Here is a 23,060-nt window from a genome sequence, read left to right as displayed (position 1 = left end):
AATTTGGCTCTTGTTCTGTATTAGGAGGAAAGGATTTGAACTGTTGTACAAGCAAGCAATGCCTTTTGCTGCCAAAGCCTGCCTTTATTGAGCTCTCACAAGCATAATTGAGGTTGTACAAGTTACTGTGTCAAGGTTCCCAAGACTGAAATCCATGTAGACATAACAATGTTTACATGCACACCGTTTGCTGTGTGGTTTCTTTCTTGAAACACCACCGCTTACTTATACACAAGGCTTTAAAACACCTCAGGTCTGAATATGTGACCACAAATCAAAGTGAGAAAGGATCGAAAGGGAATGCAAAAGGGTCTGGTCAAGTGCCATGTCGATATAGACTGTGAGCCTGAGAGAAACATCATTGTGCTTGAGGTAGCAGTGATTCCCCTCACTGTGCCTCACACAAGAAAATGCTCATATCCAAGTGATTTAGGTCCACACGTTTACACTGCTGGTGTTATGTACTGAAGTTCTCACCCTGGGCCAGCAGGGGGATACTGTAGATAGTTATGCAAATAAGGGATCGAAAGTGACGTTCAGTGATTGGATAGTTTTAGAAAGTTGTTACAGTTACGTTGTACTGGAGCTCTATATAAGCAGGCTGACTGAACCCTTCAGCTCAGTTCTGTTCTGGCCTCTGAATAAACAAGAGCTGTTTGAAGAATCGCTGTGTCGTCTGATATGTTCACCCACAACTTAACAGCTACTCAGAAATACTTTAGTAAGGGGAGTAAGGCCCTTGCATTTTATTGGGTTATTCCCTTCCCATTGTGACTTTGGAACTTCTCTACCTTCAGTGGAGTTATTTCTGAGGGACACCAAAAGGAAAACAAAACATACTCAGAATATAAATACCAAGTACAAACTCGTAAAACATCAGTCTCTCTTACAGATACTGGGATTTTAAATGGCCCTGCCATGTTAATATCTATAGTACATATGAAGCCAAAGGGCCCTAATCTGTATATACCCAACCTTTAAATAAAAAACCCCCACATTTTATTGTGATCACTGCATGTTTTCATCGACTTGAAAGATATCAAAATCAGACCTGAGAGAAACTTAGAGCTTTTATTATTTTTTACCACAAAAAATATCCTTGTTTTATAAAGTGCAAAAGATTGCCTAAAGGATCCATAAATATTTTGTGTGATGCTGGTCAAGATATAAAAGTAGGAAAGAGTTGATACATGAAGAAATTCTGCTGTCTATCAACAATGCCTTGTGGAAGAGCAAGATTTTGTGAACTGTAAGGCAATAATGTGAGATTTAATGAAAAACCTACAGATTTTCAGGTTGTTACAGATTTCCAGATTTGCTGTGGAAAAGGTAGTTTGCCATTTTTAATTTTGGCTGCTTTTGCTCAAGTCCACCTGTGGTACAATACCTATATTGGGTCATGATTCTTCCTTTCTTTATCCCAAGAGTATTTATCCTGCTGTGATATCAGGTGTTGTGGGTCTCCAAACAACAGTCCTGCCAATCACACCTGGTTCCCTGCTTCCTCCATCACCAGGATCACATCTTAGAGGGAACGACAGGAATTACAGCTCAGATTTTCTCTTACACACCAACATGGGGCCCCTGACCTAAGAAGCTGCAACACTACAGCCAGTTACTGAAATACAGATTCCCAAACCTACAGCCTTCCCTCTGCACAACTGGTCATTGAAGGAAGTTACAAGATGCTCCCTTTGTGCCACCAGACTAGCTACCTGCCACAGATCTTGTGCCCAATTTACGTGCCACCTGCCTAACATATCAGTCCATTTCTACCTATCTGAAGAAGCGGGGTTCAATACAGCCACTTAACCTAGGGTGGAATCCAGCACGTATTAAAAAAACACTGTGAAAATGCTTTAAAAATATATATATTGAATTTGCCATTAGCTCACCATCACCACCTAGTGTCCCATTTGTATAATGCACTTAAAACGGACTTAAAATGTTATATTTGCAACTGTACCTGGCCAAGGAAGAGTCTGTTCCTCTCTAGATATTGCTGGGTTCTTAACTCCCATCAGCCACCAGTCATGTCCTCACAAGTTGCTGAGCCAGAAACGTTGAGGTGATCCAGAAATCATGGGAAAGTGGCATACTATTGTGTCCTGTGGCTCACCTGTCTTCCAGTTTGAAAAGATGCAGCTAGCAAGTTACTCATTACAGCTTTCTGGCTGGATTGACAAACCTTCAGTTCCCTCCTCATATTAACGGTAATGATGGCCCAGGGAGCAAGGAACCAGCACTTTTCCCACACTGACCCTGATCTGACACTCGTGCTCTCAGGGGTGCTCTGTTCGTGCTGCAACCGTCCTCATCAAAAGATTTCCAAATTGTGGCTTTGACTGAACAGAGCTGACAAGAGTAAAATACAATAAAAAAATTAAATAAATTCAGCTTTGGAGCATGAATGGGTGACAGATAGAAGTTGCACAAAATACATTAAGGATTCAAGAACACTAAGAATTCAGAACACCCGGTGTGCCGTTTCCTGAGCTTCTTAAAATAGCTTTAACAAAACTCCACCTGAAATTACCTTGTTGTTAAGGCCTGAAATTGAACTGGTCCCCACCCTAGCCAGTAACTGTAAACCCTATGTAGCCTCTCTAATAGACCCCTGACAGAGCAGCATCCGTAGCGGGACTTAGAGCTCATTTTGGCAGTAGGTGTCTTGCTGGCACTGAATCTCATGAAAGTCTGCAGAGGAGGGAGGGTTCTCTGTGGAAACAATTTCCACATCAATCCTTGGGCATTCCCTTCATATGCAGCTCCAGTTATAGAAGAATCATTCGTATGACATTCAGCCTCTAGAGCTGAGCAAAAATTGCAGCCTGTGACAATATCGTTCTAATTAGCACAAAAACAAATAGGGTGTTTTTTGTTGACAAAGAATTGTATACATATTTGTTTATTTGGATTCTAACTTCGTTCTCATTTCACCTGAAGCTGAGTCAAAACTACTCAGTTTTTCACAGAACCCTAAACAGCTCATCATTTGGGCAGTTTTTCAATTCAGAAATATTAATTTCTTCATTCACATTTACCTCACTTATCTTCATTTTCAGTTGCCTTCATTTTCCTACAGTGACATCCTCATTGGTGTAATCCCTGATTGTATAGATCTTGTGGGATCTTTGTAGGATCCAGCAAATCCAGGGAGGAAACACGGACAGCCATAGGAGACAACTCCTGGGGCCTGGGGGTTTAGGCCCCCACAATAAAAGATTGGAGGGACCAGGCCCCCACAAAGTTGATAGGCATTCCCGTTCAAATGATCTGTGTGCACTGCATCATGTGATCAATTATGCAGGGTTTATCTGGGCCCCCACAATATCTTATTCAAGTTGGCACCCCTGGGAACAGCTGAGGGTGCCAAAGCTATAGGTGCAGTGGTGACAAAGGAAGAGAGTGAATGTTTGCACAATATTCAAATAAAATCAGAATTGGAATTTTTGTACATTTTGTTTCGCCTGAGTTAGTGCATCAACAAAGCACCATCTGGAAGTTGCACACACACACATGTGCCAGCGCTACATCATAGGTATTGTGCTTATTTTGTGTGTCGGCCCCCAACATAATTCTGAACCAGCATGTTAGTTAGATACACTCTTGTATGGTTAGCATCACTGCTTGGCCATCATATAGTATGACTCATGAAATTGTGTTTGTTACTGTACAGTGCTCTGATAGATGACTAGTATGAAGGTCTGAAAAGCTGCAAAATGAAGGACCCAGCCCAACAAAGATCTTCTTGCCATTAACCCTGTGCCCTGATTCATCTGGTGGCACCTAAACACTACCGATGGCCTGCAATGACACTTTGCCTTTTTAGGTATACGCATAAAATGCCTTAGATATAATACATTTCAAAATGTATGTCAATCAATGAATTTGTTGATCCAATCACAATCAAACAATCAATTAACATACAAAATAAGACACACAATTAGGGAATCTCAAACAGATAAGAAAATATGATTGTCTTCCTTGGATCAAGATTTTTACATATATTCCTGTTCTCAACAGGAAATTAGCTATGGCTCTCTTCTGTGCATTGACCATGTTAGCAGACTGAGCAGAAATAAATTATTATTTTCTTAGTAATTTATTAACTTACATATTTGACCAGCAAATTTCCCTGATAATGTGACCCTTTCCCCTGATAATGAGAGTCTGGACCGGGTCCCAAAAGCATTCCTTAACTTTCTTCTATCACATTTTTATCCTAATCATACGTTATCAGCATATGTGGATATGCAACAACATCATCACAAAAGAACACTCTTTTAAAAATAATGCTGCTTAAATACATTTACAGCTGGAAATCACTTGTTTGGGCTGCTTTGGGATGGCAGCGTTTTGGTTGGGTTTCTAATTTGATCACACTAAAAATGGCTGGAGACCACCCATAATCTTTGCCACATAATGAGTGGAACCAGGATGTATGTTGAAGGATATGCTGTTCTCATCACCTCAGGTTGTGTCAATTCATATTGAATCAAGTCAGGTTGCATCAGCAATATCCCTATCAGAACTTATTCCTGAGAGCAGTAGATTTGATTTTAAGTAGATTTAGACAGCAAATATCTCAGCCACAACAAATGTATATAATGAGCAGATATCTGTGAAAACCAGCTATTTTTAAAGTCACTGGAAAAACCAAACCTTTTGATATTATGGTCTACATATTTCTATGATGTTAAGATACTAAATTTATATGCAAAAACAGGTTTCCTCTCTTTAGTAGGAAAGGGTATTAAATAACATGTGAATTGATTATTATAATCCTAGGAAGCCGCAAATTTCCTGTGTCAAACAACTGTGCATAGTACTTTTAAGAAAACAGAATATTGTCCAGGGTTTTAGTCTTATTTGTTTTGTATTTTAAACTGTGTTTAACTATTTTCTGTGTAAATCACCTTGAGGTGGTGGTTTAGAAGGCAATTAATAAAATAGTAATACTGATTTACTAAAATTCAGTGAGAATTAAGCAGCTGTCTGAGTTGAGGGTGTGTGGCACTGCTTTGCAGTGGTTCCCATGCTTACTTGGATGGTCTCTCCCAGAGGGGAGTGCTTTTCAGCCCCGTGGAGCTTTCAATGCGGAGTTCCTCAGGGCTCAATTTCATCCCCATGCTATTTAACATCTACATGAAACCGCTAAGTGGGGTCATCCAGAGTTTTGGGGTACATTGCCAGCAATATACTGATAACACACAGCCCTACTTCTTTAGATCTGCAGGTGAGGCAGTGGAAGTGCTGGATCGTTGTCTTGCCTTAGTAATGGACTGGATGAGAGCCAACAAACTGAAGCTCAATCCACATAAAACTGAGGCACTGTTAGTGGGTGGTTATACAAATGGATGGGAGGTTGCCTGCTCTTAATGGGGCTACGCCAGGGGTCACCAACCTACGGCCCGGGGGCCGGATAAGGCCAAAGGGACTTGTTCATCCGGACTGCCGCCTGCCGCCATCCACTCTTACCGGGTCGGAGGAGCACCAGAAATAGCTTGTGCGCATACACACAGGCCTCCTCCAACCCGGATGTGCACCGAAAATAGGGTCATGCGCAAACACTATTTCTGGTGCACATCCGGGTTGGAGGAGGCCCATGCACATGCACACAAGCTATTTCTGGTGCTCCTCCAACCTGTAAGTGCACCAAAAATAGTGTGTGCTTACGGCGCACACTCCACCATCCTCTGGCCTGCAGCACAATCGTCACTCGAGACACCGACCCGAGGCAAGGAAAGCTTGGAGACCGCTGGGCTGGGCTGCGCTTCCTCAGAAGGAGCGGGTATACTGCTTGGGGGTCCTTCTGGGTCCATTCTGGATCCATTGCTTGAGGCTCAGGTGGCCTCAATGGCACGGAGTGCCTAGCATCAGCTTCAGCTGGTGGCCCAGCTGTACCCCTATCTTAGGCTGGATTACTGCAATACAATATATGTAGTGCTGCCTGTGAAGATGGTTTGGAAATTTCAGCTGGTGCAGAATTCAGGGCAAGGTGGTTTCAGCATATTACACCGATCCTGGCCTGACTGCGCTGGCTGCCAATTAGCTTCCCGGCCCATCTCAAAACGCTGCTTTGGATCTATAAAGCCTTAAACAGCTCATGACCACAGTAACTCAAGGACCACTTCTCCCCATATAAACCGACCCAGACTCTGCAATCATCTGAGGTCCTTCTTCATGTGCCTCCTCCATGTTCAGAGGGTGGCAATGTGAGAAGGGGCCTTTTCTGCAGTAGCTCAGCTGGTGCCTTCATTACATCTCTTTAGGTGCCAGGCAAAAATATTCCTCTTGTCCCAGGCATTTGCCCAGTTAAACAACCTATGGCCTTTTAAACCATGCTGGGGGGTATTGTTTTGTTTGTTATAATGTTAAGTATTTTTGTGTTTTTAAACTGTAAGCCGTCCTGCGATCCTCGGATGAAGGGCGGCTATATAAATTTAAACAACAACAACCCTCCCTGCAGATGGGAAAGATTCTTTGGCCATGTTCCTCTTGACGATGAGTCACTTCATGTGGCATCATTTCAGCTGATCCTAGCAGGACTTGTAAAGAGTTTGGGTTCAAACTGGCCGATAATGCACATAATCTAACAGGCTCTCTAAACACTGTGAGATTTTCAGATCAACGGTACTTTCCCATCATGCTGATACCCTAAGATCCATTAGCAGTATATAGCATGCATGTAGCAGCAGAGTTGCTATGAGTGGCCTTACGCATTGCTCTTTTCTTCCTTTTTTTCCAGCTGGTTAATAATCCTCTAGCAAGCCAAGCAGCGGCAGCAGCGGCAGCCGCCGCCATGGGCTCCATAGCCAGCTCACAGGCCTTTGGCAATGCACTCTCCGGTCTACAGGGGGTCACAGGTCAACTAGTCACTAATGCACAAGGACAGGTGAGTGGAAGACAGGAGGAAACAGTGAATTCATATGGCATATTGATTTGAGGTAGAAATGAATTCCTTATGCATGACCGCAATTTCTAGCTGCACATACATTGGTGGGTGAGTAGACTTAAATAAATCATTCTTCAGTCCAGTCTTCTTTAAAGTGGCAGCTCTTCATATAAATACTATGCATCATACTGTACCTACAAATGTATGTGTTTAGGCCTCTCATCACACAATATATTCTGTGTGTGTGTGTGTGCTGCAGGCCACACAAGGGCACAATACAGTAGCTGCTACCTACCCTGATCACATGTAGGTGACATACCTTTAAGTACCTTCAAGCGCGCAATGAGATCAGACAACTTTATTGAAATCACTTTCTAATAGCAAGCTCAGCTGGTGAGTTGAGTGGGACATGATGACAGCCAACAATGGGCCACTGAAAACAGAAAGGCGATATCAGATGTTCAGAGGAGGGCTATGACAAATGAGTGGGTCAAAACATCACAGTATGGGCTGAGCATGCTCTGTGGGCACACAATACTGACTGTTGATAAGGAAATGGGAAATCAGCTGGAGAGGAAATAAAATATCCTAGGGAGGGATGGTTTGCTGGCTAGAATATTGAACAGGATCACTCCACAGCTCATTTTTTTGCACATCCTGCTTCTTTCATATAATAAAGACCAGGTATGTAGCAAAGAAGGACGCGGGTGGCGCTGTGGGTTAAACCACAGAGCCTAGGACTTGCCGATCAGAAGTTTGGCGGTTCAAATCCCCGTGACGGGGTGAGCTCCCGTTGCTCAGTCCCAGCTCCTGCCAACCTAGCAGTTCGAAAGCATGTCAAAGTGCAAGTAGATAAATAGGTACCGCTCCGGTGGGAAGGTAAAATGGTGTTTTCATGCGCTGCTCTGGTTCGCCAAACGCGGCTTAGTCATGCTGGCCACATGACCCGGAAGCTGTACGCCGGCTCCCTCGGCCAATAAAGTGAGATGAGTGCCACAACCCCAGAGTCGGCCACGACTGGACCTAATGGTCAGGGGTCCCTTTACCTTTACCTATGGAGCAAAGAAAACCCCTGCAATAGAGCAATGGACTAGCCTTTAGTATTTAACTCCATATTGCTACATTTATTTTAATTGCTCACCATAATCCTACCCACACATGATGGCGCATCTACATCTGACCTAGAGGAGCTGCTGAAGGCCTCCCTGGTTTGGCAATTCATTTTAACGTGAGGCACTCCTTTACTTCCCCCAGGAACATGAAGCAACATGTAGTTCTCCAACCCACTGCACATAACTTGGTGTCTCCTTTTCTTCCAGAATTAACCTGTGCCCCTTGGGCTTAGGTGGAAAGCAAGCTAATGGATTCTCCTCAAGGAGTCTTTTAGCAGCCTTGATTGCAAGTAAATGACATACCGCCTTCATTTGTATAATTCTTCTTGATATTACTTCTCTTCATATAATAGTCACACCATTGCTGAAGCCCACTAATTAAACATAATTTCCCAGTATTCTATTAACCACGGCGGGGCGACCTCACACAGGCACCCCAAAACCCCTCCAACCTCTTGTAAATGCTTATTCCCAGCATTACTTTTAATAACTTGAAATCACAGCTATAGTATCATTAGTGCTTTTTTTCTTAAAAAATGTTTAGGGGTACTCTCATTTTCCTACTCATGTTGAAATACTGCCCCTCAGTGAGGCCAAACTTAGATTCACAAAATGTTTAGGGGGTATGCGTCCCCTGGCATCCCCTCAGAAAAAAAGCACTGAGTATCATTATTGACAGTCATTGAAACCAGTGATTGTATAGTATTTGTGCTTCCTCAGTTATTGACATATAATTCAAAAACGAAGAAGCAATAAATTCTTCTTCTCTGTGATTTGATATCACCAATTTACTTATCTGAGACAGAAGTGGCATTTATTTATTCTGTCCAGTGTGTTTAAATATTAAAAGGAGCACCCTCAAGCATCATGTTTTGGGGGTTGCTTTCTGAAAACTTATTATTAACATAGAGCATAAGCAAAGATACATCTGGAGCTCACTCTCCTCATCATATAAGTCCCACAAGGAAAAAATGCTGACCTTGTTATATTTACTGGGTGGGTACAGAATTGTTCCATCACTACCCCGAGGGTTGAACGATGGAGCTTGTCAAAGTGAGGCCTTATCTAATGAATCATCTTATCGCAGGTGCACACCACACATATTAAAGGAGGATTGCACGACCATTGTGCCCTCTACAATAACCTTTCAGTGTCTACTTTAACCCTTGTTTCAATCCCTTTTCATCAAAGGATCATTTTATGCAGCCAGCTTTAAATGGAGGCTCTCAAAAGCCTATTAAGATTTCTGTTAGGGGCAGAGTATTGGAATGGAAGAAAAGTTGGTTGTAATGCCTATAACTCATAGTCAGATCAGTTCCATCTAGAAACGTTGCTTGTTTATATCTGTGCTTCAGAAATAGTGCAAACTCTCCTCTCACAGGAAGCACTAGACAGCAGGATGTAAATTTAAGGCTCTGAAATATAAAACCATGGCAGTTTGTCAGTCAAGGGGTTTTTTTCTCACACTTCTTTCAGGCTCTCCCAGGAAGGCAAATAATTGGAATGTGGTGGTAAACTGTTGGGTGAACAGATTTCTGTGTTTGAATAATATCATGTAGGAGACTTACAGTGGCACTGAATATTTATTTTATAAACCAAATCTGGTCATCCCACAGGTTTCAGGGGTAGGCAGAATTTCACTTTTGCAAAACTCCAGAAGCCATGCAACAGTTAAAACTCTATGTGAAGGGCTTCTTTTAATAAATTTAGGATGGCACTCTACATCATTTGTCTTTATATTTTAAATCCCTGAAAGAGAGATCTGTTGGGGTGGGTGGTTCATAGGCTTTTAAAAGTTGCCCATTTCTGATTTTATTTGTGTTATTTCTACCCTACTTCTCATATACTGGGCTTGCATATCCAGATCTAATTAAAAATGAAACTGCTGTTCATTGTGCTAAAATCACAACTATAATTAATTCAACTGCAACCACAGACAGTCTAAAAAGAGAAACCTGCAGCAAGCCAGCACTGCCAACTTGCAAATGCCTTCACTAAAAGTTAGGTTTTCAGGAGAAATTTCACATGATACTAACACATTTTTAAAGCTCTGGAGTGGGAAGTATAACTACCATTTTCCACTGACCATTGACCACGCTGGCTGGCGCTGAGGAGACCTCTGGGCCTCTCGAACCCATAAAACTCTTCCCAGGCTGTGTCCCTTCTCCAGGCCAAATCCCTCACTGGCCCTACTCTGCAGCCTCCTCAGGTTTGAATGGCTTGATGGTATCCTTGAGCTGTGATGATGCTACTTGCCTGATGGATGGAGGGAATGTGTGTGTGCATGTGTTTGTGTGTAGAAACCTATGGTACTTGCATGGCTGGAATGTTGTGGAAAGGAGAGAGTCACATTGCTCTGTTCCCTCTTGCCTCAGGCCCTGATCACTCTGGCAGGCAGCCTCCAGAAGGCTGTGCATAATAGAACGTGGGTTGTGGGCTGAAAAAGGCTCCTTTAAATCATGGTTTTAAATAAAGTGAATGAGTAGCACACTGCTAAAATCACATGTCTTTTGCTGCTGTTGTTGGTTTATGTACTGCTCAATGCCCAGATGACTCTAAAAACATAAAAACCAGTTGCACAACATTGTCTAAATACAGAATAATTTAAAATAAATTACGATTAAAATGTGCAATGAAACAATCCCATTAAAGCAACACAGCAATTAAAGCAGTGTTCCTCACCGCACTGCTGCCTGCCCTTAGCCAGGGTAGATCATAGAATCATAGAACTGTTGGAAGGGACCACCAGGGTAATCTAGTCCAATTCCCTGCAATTCAGGAATCTTTTACCCAACATGGGGCTCAAACCCATGAGCCTGAGATTAAGAGTCTCATGCTCTATTGGGTGAGCTATCCCAATAAGCCAGAGGTTGTGAATGAGCACTCAAGGTTTGTTTCCTACAAACAAGCCATAAATGGTAAGGCAAGGTGAGTTCTTAGCTTACTGTTCATGGTTTGGTTGGGGGAAGCAAGCTGTGTGTGCTGGTTCACAAATAACTTGAAAGCAACTCTCTTGCCTCCCTGTCGTGATGGAGGAAGAAGTCAGGGAGGAACAAAGTGTGCTTTTGAGCAGGGTGTAACAGCATGCTGCTTATTCATATTAAATTATGGTTAATTTATTTTAAACAATAGTTTAAAGTGGTGTGCAAACGCAGCCTTTTTCTAGATATGGGGGAATTCTAAGCAAGTGAACAAGAAGTATGTAATGAAAGGACAGACACTGCTGTGATAGAGAGGGGCAAGAAGGAAGCAGCTGATTAAGGGTCCCTGCTAACTGGCAGCAGAATTTTGCCAGACTGCACTGGAAAGGTTGGTGCTGCAACTAAAGCAGTTTTTTTCTTCTTTTAAAGTAGTACACATAAGGTCTGAAAAAATGAGGCAGACAGCACTGAAATGCAACAGTTTGGCAGCATCAGTTTTTAGATTCTCCATAAAAAAATGAATGAAACAAATGATGACCATTCCAGAGAAAACAGCTAGTATACAGCAATCTTTGACAACCTGGTGCCCTCCATAAGATTTGGACTACAACTCCATCACTCCCAGCCAGCACAGCCATGAACAGGAGGGCACCAAGTCTCATCATTTTGCAAATGGTATATATGTAACCAGTGGTTATCCAAAATGATAAGTTTTAAAGGAAGACACCTAAATGCACAACTGCACTGAGGATTCCTAAAAAAATATTACCAGATTTACTGTTTTCACTGATAAATGCAATTCATCCTCTCCCATTCTTACACTTCAGTAATCCACTTAACGTCAATGACAGTATGTGTGTTTTACACAAGGGCTGCAGGCTGGTTTCCAAGATTGGATCATTTTAACAATTAACCAAGTGTTCTTAAGAGAATAACAATATTCATTTTTGTTAGCAGACCTTGCAGCTTAGGTGAATTAGACTGAAGTAATCACTTAGAGTTTGTGGAGTTCAAAGGCTTTATTCATGCAGGAACAATATACAGGAGGATTGGTGACAGTAGAGAAATAGCAGACATTGTCTGAAAAGAACAACGAACGGAATGGCTCAGCTTTTAGGGGTAGAGTTAACTTAGATGAAGAGGCTTACAAACAAGTGCTTGCTTGACAGTGCACTCGTGTGGTTTAAAGTAACACATGTATTAACTACAAACACCAATAATTTTATCAGCTCGCATGACTATATTATTGTGCAAGTTTAAAAAAACTAATTGTTTTGAATATTGCTGCAATTGAAAGAAAAAAGAAAAAGTAATCAGCAAAAGACTCATGGGTGTTATGTCACAGAATTCATTTGCACTGAACCTATGCATCAACAGGAAAATCTTCCTGAGAAAATCACCTCATGGAAGGCTCCCACTAATTAGCAAACATTAACTGCCTTCAGAGAGCTTTAATCCACAATTAGCTCAGGGGGCTAAGCATGCAGGATGGTGTCGTTGATCCAGTTTGATAATGGGAGTACTTTGCTTCTCATTATTCTGCAGAGAGGGCATCCATTGGCTCCTTGAGCATCTTGATGGTAAATGGTGCTAATAAGGCCTGATGGTTCTCTGCTCCTAACAAGCCTCTCAGCAGCAAGAGTGATTACAATGGAGATAGATTTGATGGGATGCACTTGCTTTTGTAGTGTCTCAGCTGCTGACACTCTGCGACATAATCAGGTCACAGAGCCGGTCACAGCCATCAGCAAAAGCCGTAGCTCTATCCCTCATTATTAAAGGGTATTATTCTGTCCCAGGCCTTCCTAACACAGCCAAGGGCCTTTTCATTCCTTTTATATATATAATATCTATATGTCTCCCCCAACCCGCTGCTGCTTTTTGGTAAAGCATTAACTCCCAACTAATAAAATAAAATACTTCATCAGCTAAAAACCTAGTAAATTTTAAAGCAAAGGAAATAAAGCAGCCCCTTTCAAACCCAGTGAAGGGATCACAATTAAATAAGATGGGGAATTTTTGTCACCATGCACTGCATGGTACAATATAATATGTCATGTGCAATAAAAAAGAGTGGAAAGCATTACAAAATAGGATCTGACTCTCTTTATGGATGGATTTGTAAAGTACCAAAGCATCTCTCTTTTGAAGAGACTCTGGGCTACCATTTTTAATGTGCCTGTGTCCTGTTTCCCCACAATTGCTTTTATTTTCTTGTAGCATCAGAAATACTTTCATTGAATAACGAGGACGCAGGCACTGCAATACACTCTGGAGTAGTTCCACAACAGTCAATGGAACTACCCCAAATGAAATTTTCAAGTTGATGCCGTTTCAGGCAAGGTGATCCTCCCCCCCGCACCTCCAAGAGATGAATCTGGTGTGAAAAGAGGGACACTGCATTGTGCATACATTCATATGCGTAATTTATTCATTTGCTATGCAACATTCACAGGTTCTTGTGTTTTAACAACCTCTTTGATCCATGGCAATAGTGGGACAAAAGAAACATGTCTGCACAACATGGAAAATGATGCCCCTCTGAAGTTATTTTCAACTCTTATAAATAATACTCTATCCCCAGCCCAATGCTGTTACCTGCAGATCATAAGTGTTAGTATTAGCTTTAAAATCACTTTCACCAGAGCTGGAAACAGCTTTTGCTTGCTTTGTGCATCGAAACACGGAAAAAGCAAAAGGCCTGATCCTTTCCCAATTGTAATTTCCCTGTTTTAAAAAGAAACAACATCTATGTAGGTTCCCTGCTTAACTGATAGGAAACATTCTTATTTTGTAATTGGGCATGGCTACCCAACTACATGGGACGTGGGTGGTGCTGTGGTCTAAACCACTGAACCTAGGGCTTGCTTATCAGAAGGCCAGTGGTTCGAATCCCCATGACGGGGTGAGCTCCCATTTCTCTGTCCCTGCTCCTGCCAACCTAGCAGTTAGAAAGCACGCAGTGCAAGTAGATAAATAGGTAGCGCTCCGGCGGGAAAGTAAACGGCGTTTCTGTGCACTGCTCTGGTTTGCCAGACGCAACTTAGTCATGCTGGCCACATGACCCGGAAGCTGTCTGCGGACAAACGCCGGCTCCCTCAGCCATTAAAGCGAGATGAGTGCTGCAACCCCAGAGTCGTCTGTGACTGGATCTAATGGTCAGGGGTCCCTTTACCTTTACCTAACTACACAACGCCAAGCAAAGTCATCTTTGCACCTAGCCCTAAAAGTGCTCATTCAAAAAGAAACCCACTGGATTCAGTGCATAGGACTGCAACCTTTGTGAATTTACTATCAGAGTCTAAAGGTGGCGAGTCTGCTTAGAGCTTTGGCAAGGAGTGGTGTAGGTGCACATTTTCACTAGAACCAGGTCCTTCAAGGTAAGTGGTAGTAATGCTCTCCCACCCGTCTGCATTCCAGTTATGGGCAACAGGGACGAACAAATCAAGCACAATGGGTGCAATTAGGGCTGTCATTGTCATCAGGGATAACAATTTTATGCCAGCTTTTTATGTACAGAGGTTTTTTTGTTTTTGTTTATAAAGGCAGAATCATGTGTTGGTTCAGTCAGTGGCTTCTGCCTTCAGTTCCATTGTTTCAGAACAAAAACACCGGGGCCTTTTTTTTCAACTTGGTACTTTTCATTAAAATAAAAATGCAGTGAGTAGTTATCCGTAATTATGTTGTGCTCACATAATCGTTTTTCAATTATTGCTTTTTTCTATGTTTTTAGCAGTTCTTGTTTTTCTCTCTAAGCTGCCTTGAGTCCTGTGAGGGGAAAATGCTGCTGCTGTATTCATAAACACTTTTCAGTAATTAAATGTTTCATAAACATAATTAGTGGTTCCTAAAAGGCGAATTTTAAATTCCTGTAAAAAATCCTGTTTTCTTCCATGTGTCTGGAACAGAATGGGGATATCCAGTGCAATTCTTAAAAAAAATATATAATTTGGTCACTGAGGCAAGACAAGCAAAAATATAGTGCAATGTGAAACTTTGTGGTATAGCCTCTCTCTTGCCATGGGGTTAGGAATAAGCTAAATCATTGCCATCATCTGAATCACGTTGCGTGTGGCCAAGAAATGTATGCTACATATGCTTAAAGAGCATAACCATGGCCAAGTTGTTGCTACCCTTCAGTGAGTTTTAAAATCAATATACTTGCCTGAGGCAGAGTACCTCACAAAAACGCCTCTAAGGTTGTTCAGTCCCACTTTACCCTCACTGCCTTAATATGACCCTCTCTGCCTGAGGCTGTTTCTGCTCTGGCCTCACATAATAACGTTCACCATTCCTGCCACCTCTTAAGTTCCACAGGTGGGAGTATTAATACAATTTACCTTAGTGCGTAGCTGCTTGAATGCTTGTGGTGTCCAGTCTTCTCATAGCCAAACAACCAATGGTGAAAGACACTCAATAGTGCAAAGTTGTATTGATTGCAAAGGAGATCCCATAAAGGAAAATGCTACATTCATAAATGGTAAAAGGGAAAACTCCATTGGATCAGAAGTCTTTAGCATTTGAAAGACCTGACCAAGAACCAGAGCAAAATCCATGGGTGAGCAGCCTCCTGCCCAGTTTTTTAAAAAATAAATAAATTCTAATAGCATAGTCAAAATTGATAAAGGCTACAATCTTATACAGTATATACTGGCAGAAGAAAAGGGGAAGGGGGAGAGCACCCCCCCGGCAGCGTTATCCTGGTGGGGTGCCATCACAGCTGCACCCCCGCCCGCACTGGGCGCGTGCCATGTCCCTGCAGGAAGCGTGCCACACCCCTGGGATGCGCACCAGCCACGCCCCTGCCTAGTCTCCGCCCCCGGTGCCGGAGCATGAAGCTCCACCACCGACAATATATACACTTACTTGGTAGTAGGGCCCATTAAACTCACTTGGACTTACTTCTGAGTAGGCATATACAGTACATGATTGTGTTTTTAAAAAATATTCTGTTGACTTATCAGCTTTAATCGCATCTCTAAATACAGATAATGGTGGCCGATCCATACCTTCAAGCATCAGCATTTTGTGCTCACATCACCCATTATCTTTTCTTCTGCAGCCCACCCAACTCCCCAGACCTCACTTCCATTACTGGTGCTCTGATAGAGGAGAAAGCCTGTGGGAGATGGGCTGCAGGAGTAACTGTGACAGATTTGGGAGATGCAACCATTCCTCTGCACATGTCTCTCCAACATGCACTGCATCCTAGGTTGTGCTGGCAGGGGGTCCATTTAGTTACTTATTTAATTTTTCCTTTTAACCTGTTTCCAAATTTTAATCTCTTTCATTATTTGTTTCCTTTTCTTATTTGTTTTCACCAACAATTCAGAATTTCACAATTCCCTATCATTTTAGTTTGGCTTTTAATTTCAGACTTTGGTGCTTTTCATCTGAGTGTTGTAACATTTTGAGGCTATCAAGCTCCCCCAGGGCATCAGACTTCCAAAAATCCATATGGATTGGCTCCCATTTTATGAGAAATTTTAAAAGATGCACAGCTGAGATAACCTTTCAAATGATTCCATTGGGAGATCCAGCTGCATTTCTTCTACTTGTAACTTCTGGATTTACATCCCTTTCTGCCTGAAAAGCCCAGGCACTCTCCTTAGGATCAGATCTGCCACATTTCTGAAATATAGGACAAATGCATCCCGACAGAAACTAATGGAAAATTAATCAACCCCCAACAAAGAATCACTATTGTATTTTTCATTCTAAAATTCATTTTTTTTTAAAAGCAACTCATATTTTATAACTAAAATGAATAAAACAAATGCAGCTAATTTGTTTCATTTTTTTAAAAAAAAATATTTAAACAAATGCACCTCAGTACCCCATCCCTCCCACTCTTCTAGTAATGTGATTGGAGCAGGGCCTCATCTGAAGACATGGGTCTGCCAAATGATACTTTACATCATGCATATGGTAGCCATTTGCCTATGTGATTCCCAACAGGCAAACACATGTCAAAGCTTGCTTTTCATACATGCAGCCCCTTGTAGATTGGAGCAAATATTATCAAAATACATGCTCACCCTGTAGCTCCTCTCTTTTTTCACCATTCCACAAAAAGCTCATATGCTCCCAGTTCCTTTCATCTGTATGTTTTGTGCAGCAGATTTGGGAAAGAGGACAGAATGCCTCTCCATTTTAAAAACAGATCTCTCAAAAAAGTAATTTCATATCCAGGCACAATATCCAAATAAACATTCATTTTAATGTTTGATGCATCAAATACTCTGACATTGCCAACTCTCAAAATAAATGGTTTGTTTTAGAGGTTGGATGTGTCATATTAGCATCCACCCAGGAGATAAGAAAAGAGAAATAGATCAGAGAGTGATCAGGACATCAGGGAGACAGTTTAGAGAGAGATGAGAGAGGCCAGTTACCAGGGAAAATGTAAAGATAAAAAATATAGATAGATGAAAAAGGCAAGGAAAAATGTATAAATAGGTCATTGCAGCCCAACTGGAAAAGGAGTTTAATTTTAACTTGTTAGTCGTAGTCTGTAGAGGCCTGGGCCTCTCTCCCAAGGATATATTTATTAAGCCATGACATGACTTATTCAGGAGGATGGATGGATGGACAGACAGATAGACTCAAAGTGATAGGGAAACTGTAAAAGTGAATTCACATATTGTGGCACTGAGGGTTTGTACTGGGAGAGCATAGTCTCTTGGCAGAGGGAATTAGTCTTATTGATTGGTTAGTTCCCATTATAGCACCATATTAAACTTTTCTTCCTTGCTGTCACTTCAATGTTTCCTCTTTTGCCCCGCTCGCCAATTCACAGGGCACAGTTTTCAGGTTCAGGAATCATTCCCATGATGTCTATATGAGCACTGAGGACATAATCAAGCCTGTCCAACATTACGCTGGGCGCAGGGTGTTTTCTGCAGCCAGGCTAGTTTTGTGCTTGGCAGACTTCCAATTTTCCTCCTGGGATATATTTCCCTTCAGAGAAGAGGGCAGGAAAGGATTTCTAACACACACAAAACTTCAAAAGTTATTTTTCTATATAGACAAATGGAGACTTAGCAGGGTCATGGCACCCCAAATACCAAGGAATTAAAAATTGATCAACTAAAGGGGAAGCAAACATTGTCAGGTTCTTTGAAGTTAATAGAGTGGATCTCATTAAACACCAGAAGAAAATGTTATCCTTAAGGTTATTTCATTTTTATTTTATGGTGTTAAGTGTCAGTTGACACATTACAGGGTTGAAGTCTGAGAAAAATAGTTGGCTTTTCTGTGAAACGATACACCTTCATACAGAATCCTTAAGAGCAATGTGAGGGGTTCACATGGAATTACCTGGCAGCCCCAATTAGCTTTTCATTAATAAGCTTTATGCCTTTCATAATCTCAGCCACAATTTCCCCCCGGAACCTCTCTTTTTAGTCTTTGCAAATATATGTCAAATTTCTTTGGCTCTCAGGACCATAAGGGTGTTTAGCACTTACTTAACTCTCTCCCACTGATATAAATAGAAATAGTGCTTCACTTTCACTGGATCGCACTCATTATGCTGCCTGCCATGCAAAAGTGCACTTTGTTCCTCGGCTTTTTTATAATTTGGGTAAATACGCAGTCAAGGTGACATAAGGGGAGATAGAAGATTACCATTTTCAATAGATTTGCTATCCCTGTTATCTCACACACATCCAAACTGAGCCTGAATCTTCACAGAAATGGTGCCTGGTTTTGTTTTTTTCTTCTCCCCCAGATGATCATCTGAAGGGAGCAGCAGAAAAAGAATGGAAGAGCATGAGTTATTTTTAAAGAATGCATCAAGCTCCCATTGCACCCTCTGTATATATATAAGAAAATGCCATGATGGTCACGGATAAAAGATTGTTCACCTATGAAAAGGGTGATACAGTTTTTCGTTGCCAAAGCTCATTAGCATCATTGTAATGAGTTATGGTCTTTGTTGTGAGAGATGAGAAATCCTGTAGTCTCGCCCTAAAGAACATTAAAGAAACATTACTGGCAGGAAATTGGAAAAGTAATATATGTTAGATGGAATATGACAACTTTTTCTGATAGACCAGACAGATAAATGTCACCTACAAGTTTCAAAATACATTTAATTTTGCCATCACAATAGACAATATCTTCATAAAATATATATGAATCAGCTTTTAATCATAATACTTGACTGTGATAAACAAATGCATATTTGATTTTTTTTTTAAGCTATCTGTACCCACGCAGGCATGACTCTTTGCTACTTTCAGTTCTTTAAACTTTTGTTGCTGATTTGAGGATCTTAGACTAGCAAACTTTAAGGAATCTGAAGTTGGTTGAACCCTCTCAGTAAAAACATGGATATCTATTTGTGTCCTTTTTTCCAGTATGGTCTTTAACACCACTTAGCTAACATTGATCTATGTGACTACTTGCGTTCACAAAATCAGAGTATATACGGAACAATTTATATCACTTTTTCTATCACAAGGAGATAAGCTAGGTTCAATCAAGCTTTGATAACAACACATTATATAGAGTTACTATTAGGTTTGCACATACGGGGAAACACAGTGAGCTGCTTTACACATAGTCCTAAAAAGGGGTTGCCATATCTCCTCTTTTTCCAGGACATGTCCTCTTTTTCATGAGTAGAGTCATCATAGCAATCCATAGTTAAAAGTAGAAGTCGGCAAATGTGTCTTCTTTTTTGCTCTTCAAAATATGGCAACCCTACTTAGTGCACTTTTCTGCCTTCTGTATTTCTCAACTACTACTCTGGTGAGGCTTTTTTTAATGTTTTTCTATTTTTATGTATTTCTTTTCTATTCCATAAAGATAGCAGCCACAACATCTTGCCACTCATGTTGTCTTTTTATTTGTAACTATGCATTTCTGGCTGGCTGTATTAATTCAAAATTATTCCTAGATTCTTTTTTTAAAAACTCTTTTGGAGGCAGAAGCCATTTTGTGTTAGCCTGTGCTCCTGGTAGCAGCCATTTTGTGACTGGTGCTCTTGACACCTTCTCAAAATTCCACATGTGCCCCCAGACCCAAAAAGTCGGCAGCCACCATTGTAGTGAATCTCTTGGCTTGCCATACCAGGAAGTGCCCGAGTCAGCATTAAGCAATAAGCCTCTTGATTTTAAGGTTCTTGTTGGTTATGCAGCCTTTGTGTCATCTCCACTTTGTGATACTTTTTAGTTCTCTTTGTCTTATTCCCATATTGCCTTCATGTTTCACATCTTTACACTTCCATATTGTGTTTTTTGAATAACTTAAGCGTAAAGGTAAGGACCTAGACTCAAGAATTCATGACGAAATGAGTTTAGGGAATAACAAGATATAAAATTGAGCCTCTACTCTGAGCTATGCCTGAATAATTGAAAGAACAAATAAGAGCCCAAAGGCAACTTTACTATTAATAAAACATTTCATTCCTTTATACATCCAAAACTTTCAGGCAAACTAGCAGAAGTTAATGAAATTATAAAGACAGAAAGCATGATTCAGCAATTTCCCTGTAGATGTTGGGGTCTGAATGCAAGACCATTGCTCCCCATTCATATCAGTGGAGGAAACTCCTCCATGAAAATCATGGGATGGAAGCATAGCACAGGTCCTTTCAGAGATTTGAAAGACGAAAGCCATACCTATGCAGGAGTTTCTTTTTAAAAAAAAAATATTCAAAGTTATAACAAGACATATTATCCAAAAACATATCCTTATTCCCCCCCCCATTTTTCCTCCCTCCCCCTCCCACCCAAAACTCACCCCCCGACTTCCCTCAGTTCCAGTCTTTGGTTTCTCTAATATTGCTATTTTCTGCATGTTACAAAGTTGTATGGATCCTCAAACTGTTTAGCTGATTATTATCAGTAAAAAAATTGTGAATGTTTATTCAAAACCTGCCAAGGAGTCCAATTCGCTTTGTTGCGTCTTCAGATACTTTGTGAAAGGTTCCCATTTATCCTTAAAGTCACAGTTATCCTTGTCCCATAGCTTATATGTCAATTTTGCCAGTTCTGCATAGTCCATCAATTTTTCTTGCCATGATTCTTTAGTTGGGGTTTCTTCAGTCTTCCATCCTTGTGCTACCAGAACTCTCGCGGCCGTTGTCGCATACATGAAGATGTTTTTCAACTTTTTTGGCAGGTCTTTCCCTACAATCCCCAACAAAAATGCCTCGGGTTTTTTAACAAATGTTAAATGGAACATTTTCTTCAATTCATTGTATATCATTTCCCAAATTTTTTAAATTACTTTACAATCCCACCACATATGATAAAATGTTCCCTCCTTTTCCTTACACTTCCAACATATATTTGAACTAGTTTTGTACATTTTCCCTAACTGCACTGGTGTTGTATACCATCTGTACATCATCTTCATGTAATTCTCCTTCAATAGGGAACAATCTGTAATTTTTTTACCTCTGCAGAAGTTTCATTTCTGCACTGTCCATTAGAAAGGTTGTAATCATGCTGCTACTGGGGTACAAGGTTTAAAGCTGAACTGCATACGTGCACAACATAAATCTGCTTATGAAACAAGAATTTCAGTTTCTTTTCTTCCTCCTCATGCCCCACCCCAAATCTGCTCCAGAGAGTGTCCTAACCTTCAGGAGTTGATTTGTGGGGCTGAGAGGAAAGAGAAGCCCCACTGAGTGACCCAGATGCCCACTTGTGCATCTTACCTATAGTTCACAACTTCATGAACCAGGTGGGCAATGACAAACTTCCTCTACCCACAAAGCTAGCAAGTCAGGGACAAAGCTGCTCTAGGCTGAGCTCCCTGGTTTATTTTAATCTGTATAGTAGGCATAGGCAAACTCGGCCTTCCAGATGTTTTGGGACTACAACTCCCATCATCCCTAGCTAACAGGACCAGTGGTCAGGGGTGATGGGAACTGTAGTCTCAAAACATCTGGAAGGCCGAGTTTGCCTATGCCTCCTGTATAGGGTTGCTGGGGAACTTCTGAACATGCTTGAATGTGTGACTAGCCCCTTAGAGTGCTACATACTGTAAATGAAGCATTAGCATCTACAGTCATACCTCGGGTTAAATATGCTTCAGGTTGAGCGTTTTCAGGTTACGCTCCGTGGCGACCCGGAAGTAACGGAATGCGTTACTTCCGGGTTTCGCCACATGCGCAGACGCTCAAAATGATGTCACGTGCATGCACAGAAGCGGCGAATCAAGGCCCGCAGACATGCAGACGTGGGTTGCGCTCACTTCAGGATGCGAACGGGGCTCCGGAACGGATCCCATTTGCATCCAGAGGTACCACTGTATTCCATTTATTTGATGGAGCATTTTGAGGAAGGAAAGGAAATTGTAAGAGTCTGTCATTTCTAAAATATTCCCACTGCATGTATGTTTGGGGGGTACAACCTTCCAGTGTCCCTGCACACGTTCAAATAGCATAATTCATTCATTGCAAAACCACAAACCGGCCGTCCTCCTGCTTCTGACCTTACAAACTGTTCACTTCAGCAATGTCATTCTCAAAATGCCTGACTGCAATCCCAGAAATGCATTTTAAACGTGGATGCAAACATTTCTATTACTGATAAAACTAGCACAGCAATTTTTTGCCTTGTGGGGGGACTGGAGCCTTGCTGGCTGAAGTTACAGGCCCAGAAGTGACACTTCAAGGCCATGTCCTTTGCGACATGTGAATCAAATGTTTTTATTTATTTATTTATTTCACAAGGCTTCTGCTGACAGCATTAAAAAGAAAGATAATTCTTTTCATTTGGTAACATTTGTTGAAGTAAAGATAGAATCCCCACACTAGGCTGACCACAATCTTTCCTTGTTATAGACAATTGATAATTTGAACTCTGCATCAACAGAGCTGTTTAAAGGCAGAGCGTACAAAACATCCCTGAGGTCTTGTTTATTTCTTCCCAAGACCCCATTTCCACCCACAACCTCCGGATAAAGCTCAGCATATGCTAGACAAGAATATGTCATCATGTTGGATTGCTACTTGCCACTCACTCATAACATATTTTTTTAAAAATGTTGTTGTGTAGGAGCTTCCATAAAAGTATTTTGGCATGACATGGTTCATGTCGGAGCCATAAATTTTGTCAGATGCTTACCTTGTGTACTAACTGCCATGGATAATATTAAAAGTAGGTTTGG

The 23,060-nt window shown here is 41.3% G+C and overlaps 1 protein-coding gene across 2 annotated transcripts in view; it reads left to right on the top strand.

Moving 5' to 3' along the window:
• POU6F2 (POU class 6 homeobox 2) overlaps positions 1–23,060 on the top strand; it is a 314,592-nt gene that overhangs the window by 273,885 nt on the left and 17,647 nt on the right. For both annotated transcript variants that reach the window (XM_083577989.1, XM_083577990.1), the window contains exon 6: positions 6,752–6,898. In XM_083577989.1, the coding sequence (XP_083434115.1) occupies positions 6,752–6,898 (147 nt within the window). The remainder of the gene's footprint in view (positions 1–6,751; positions 6,899–23,060) is intronic.

The sequence above is a fragment of the Podarcis filfolensis genome (assembly GCF_964270895.1).
Source record: "Podarcis filfolensis genome assembly, chromosome: 12".
Classification (NCBI taxonomy): domain Eukaryota; kingdom Metazoa; phylum Chordata; class Lepidosauria; order Squamata; family Lacertidae; genus Podarcis; species Podarcis filfolensis.
Note: the sequence above shows the minus strand (reverse complement) of the source record. Positions and strands in the feature narration are given on the sequence as shown.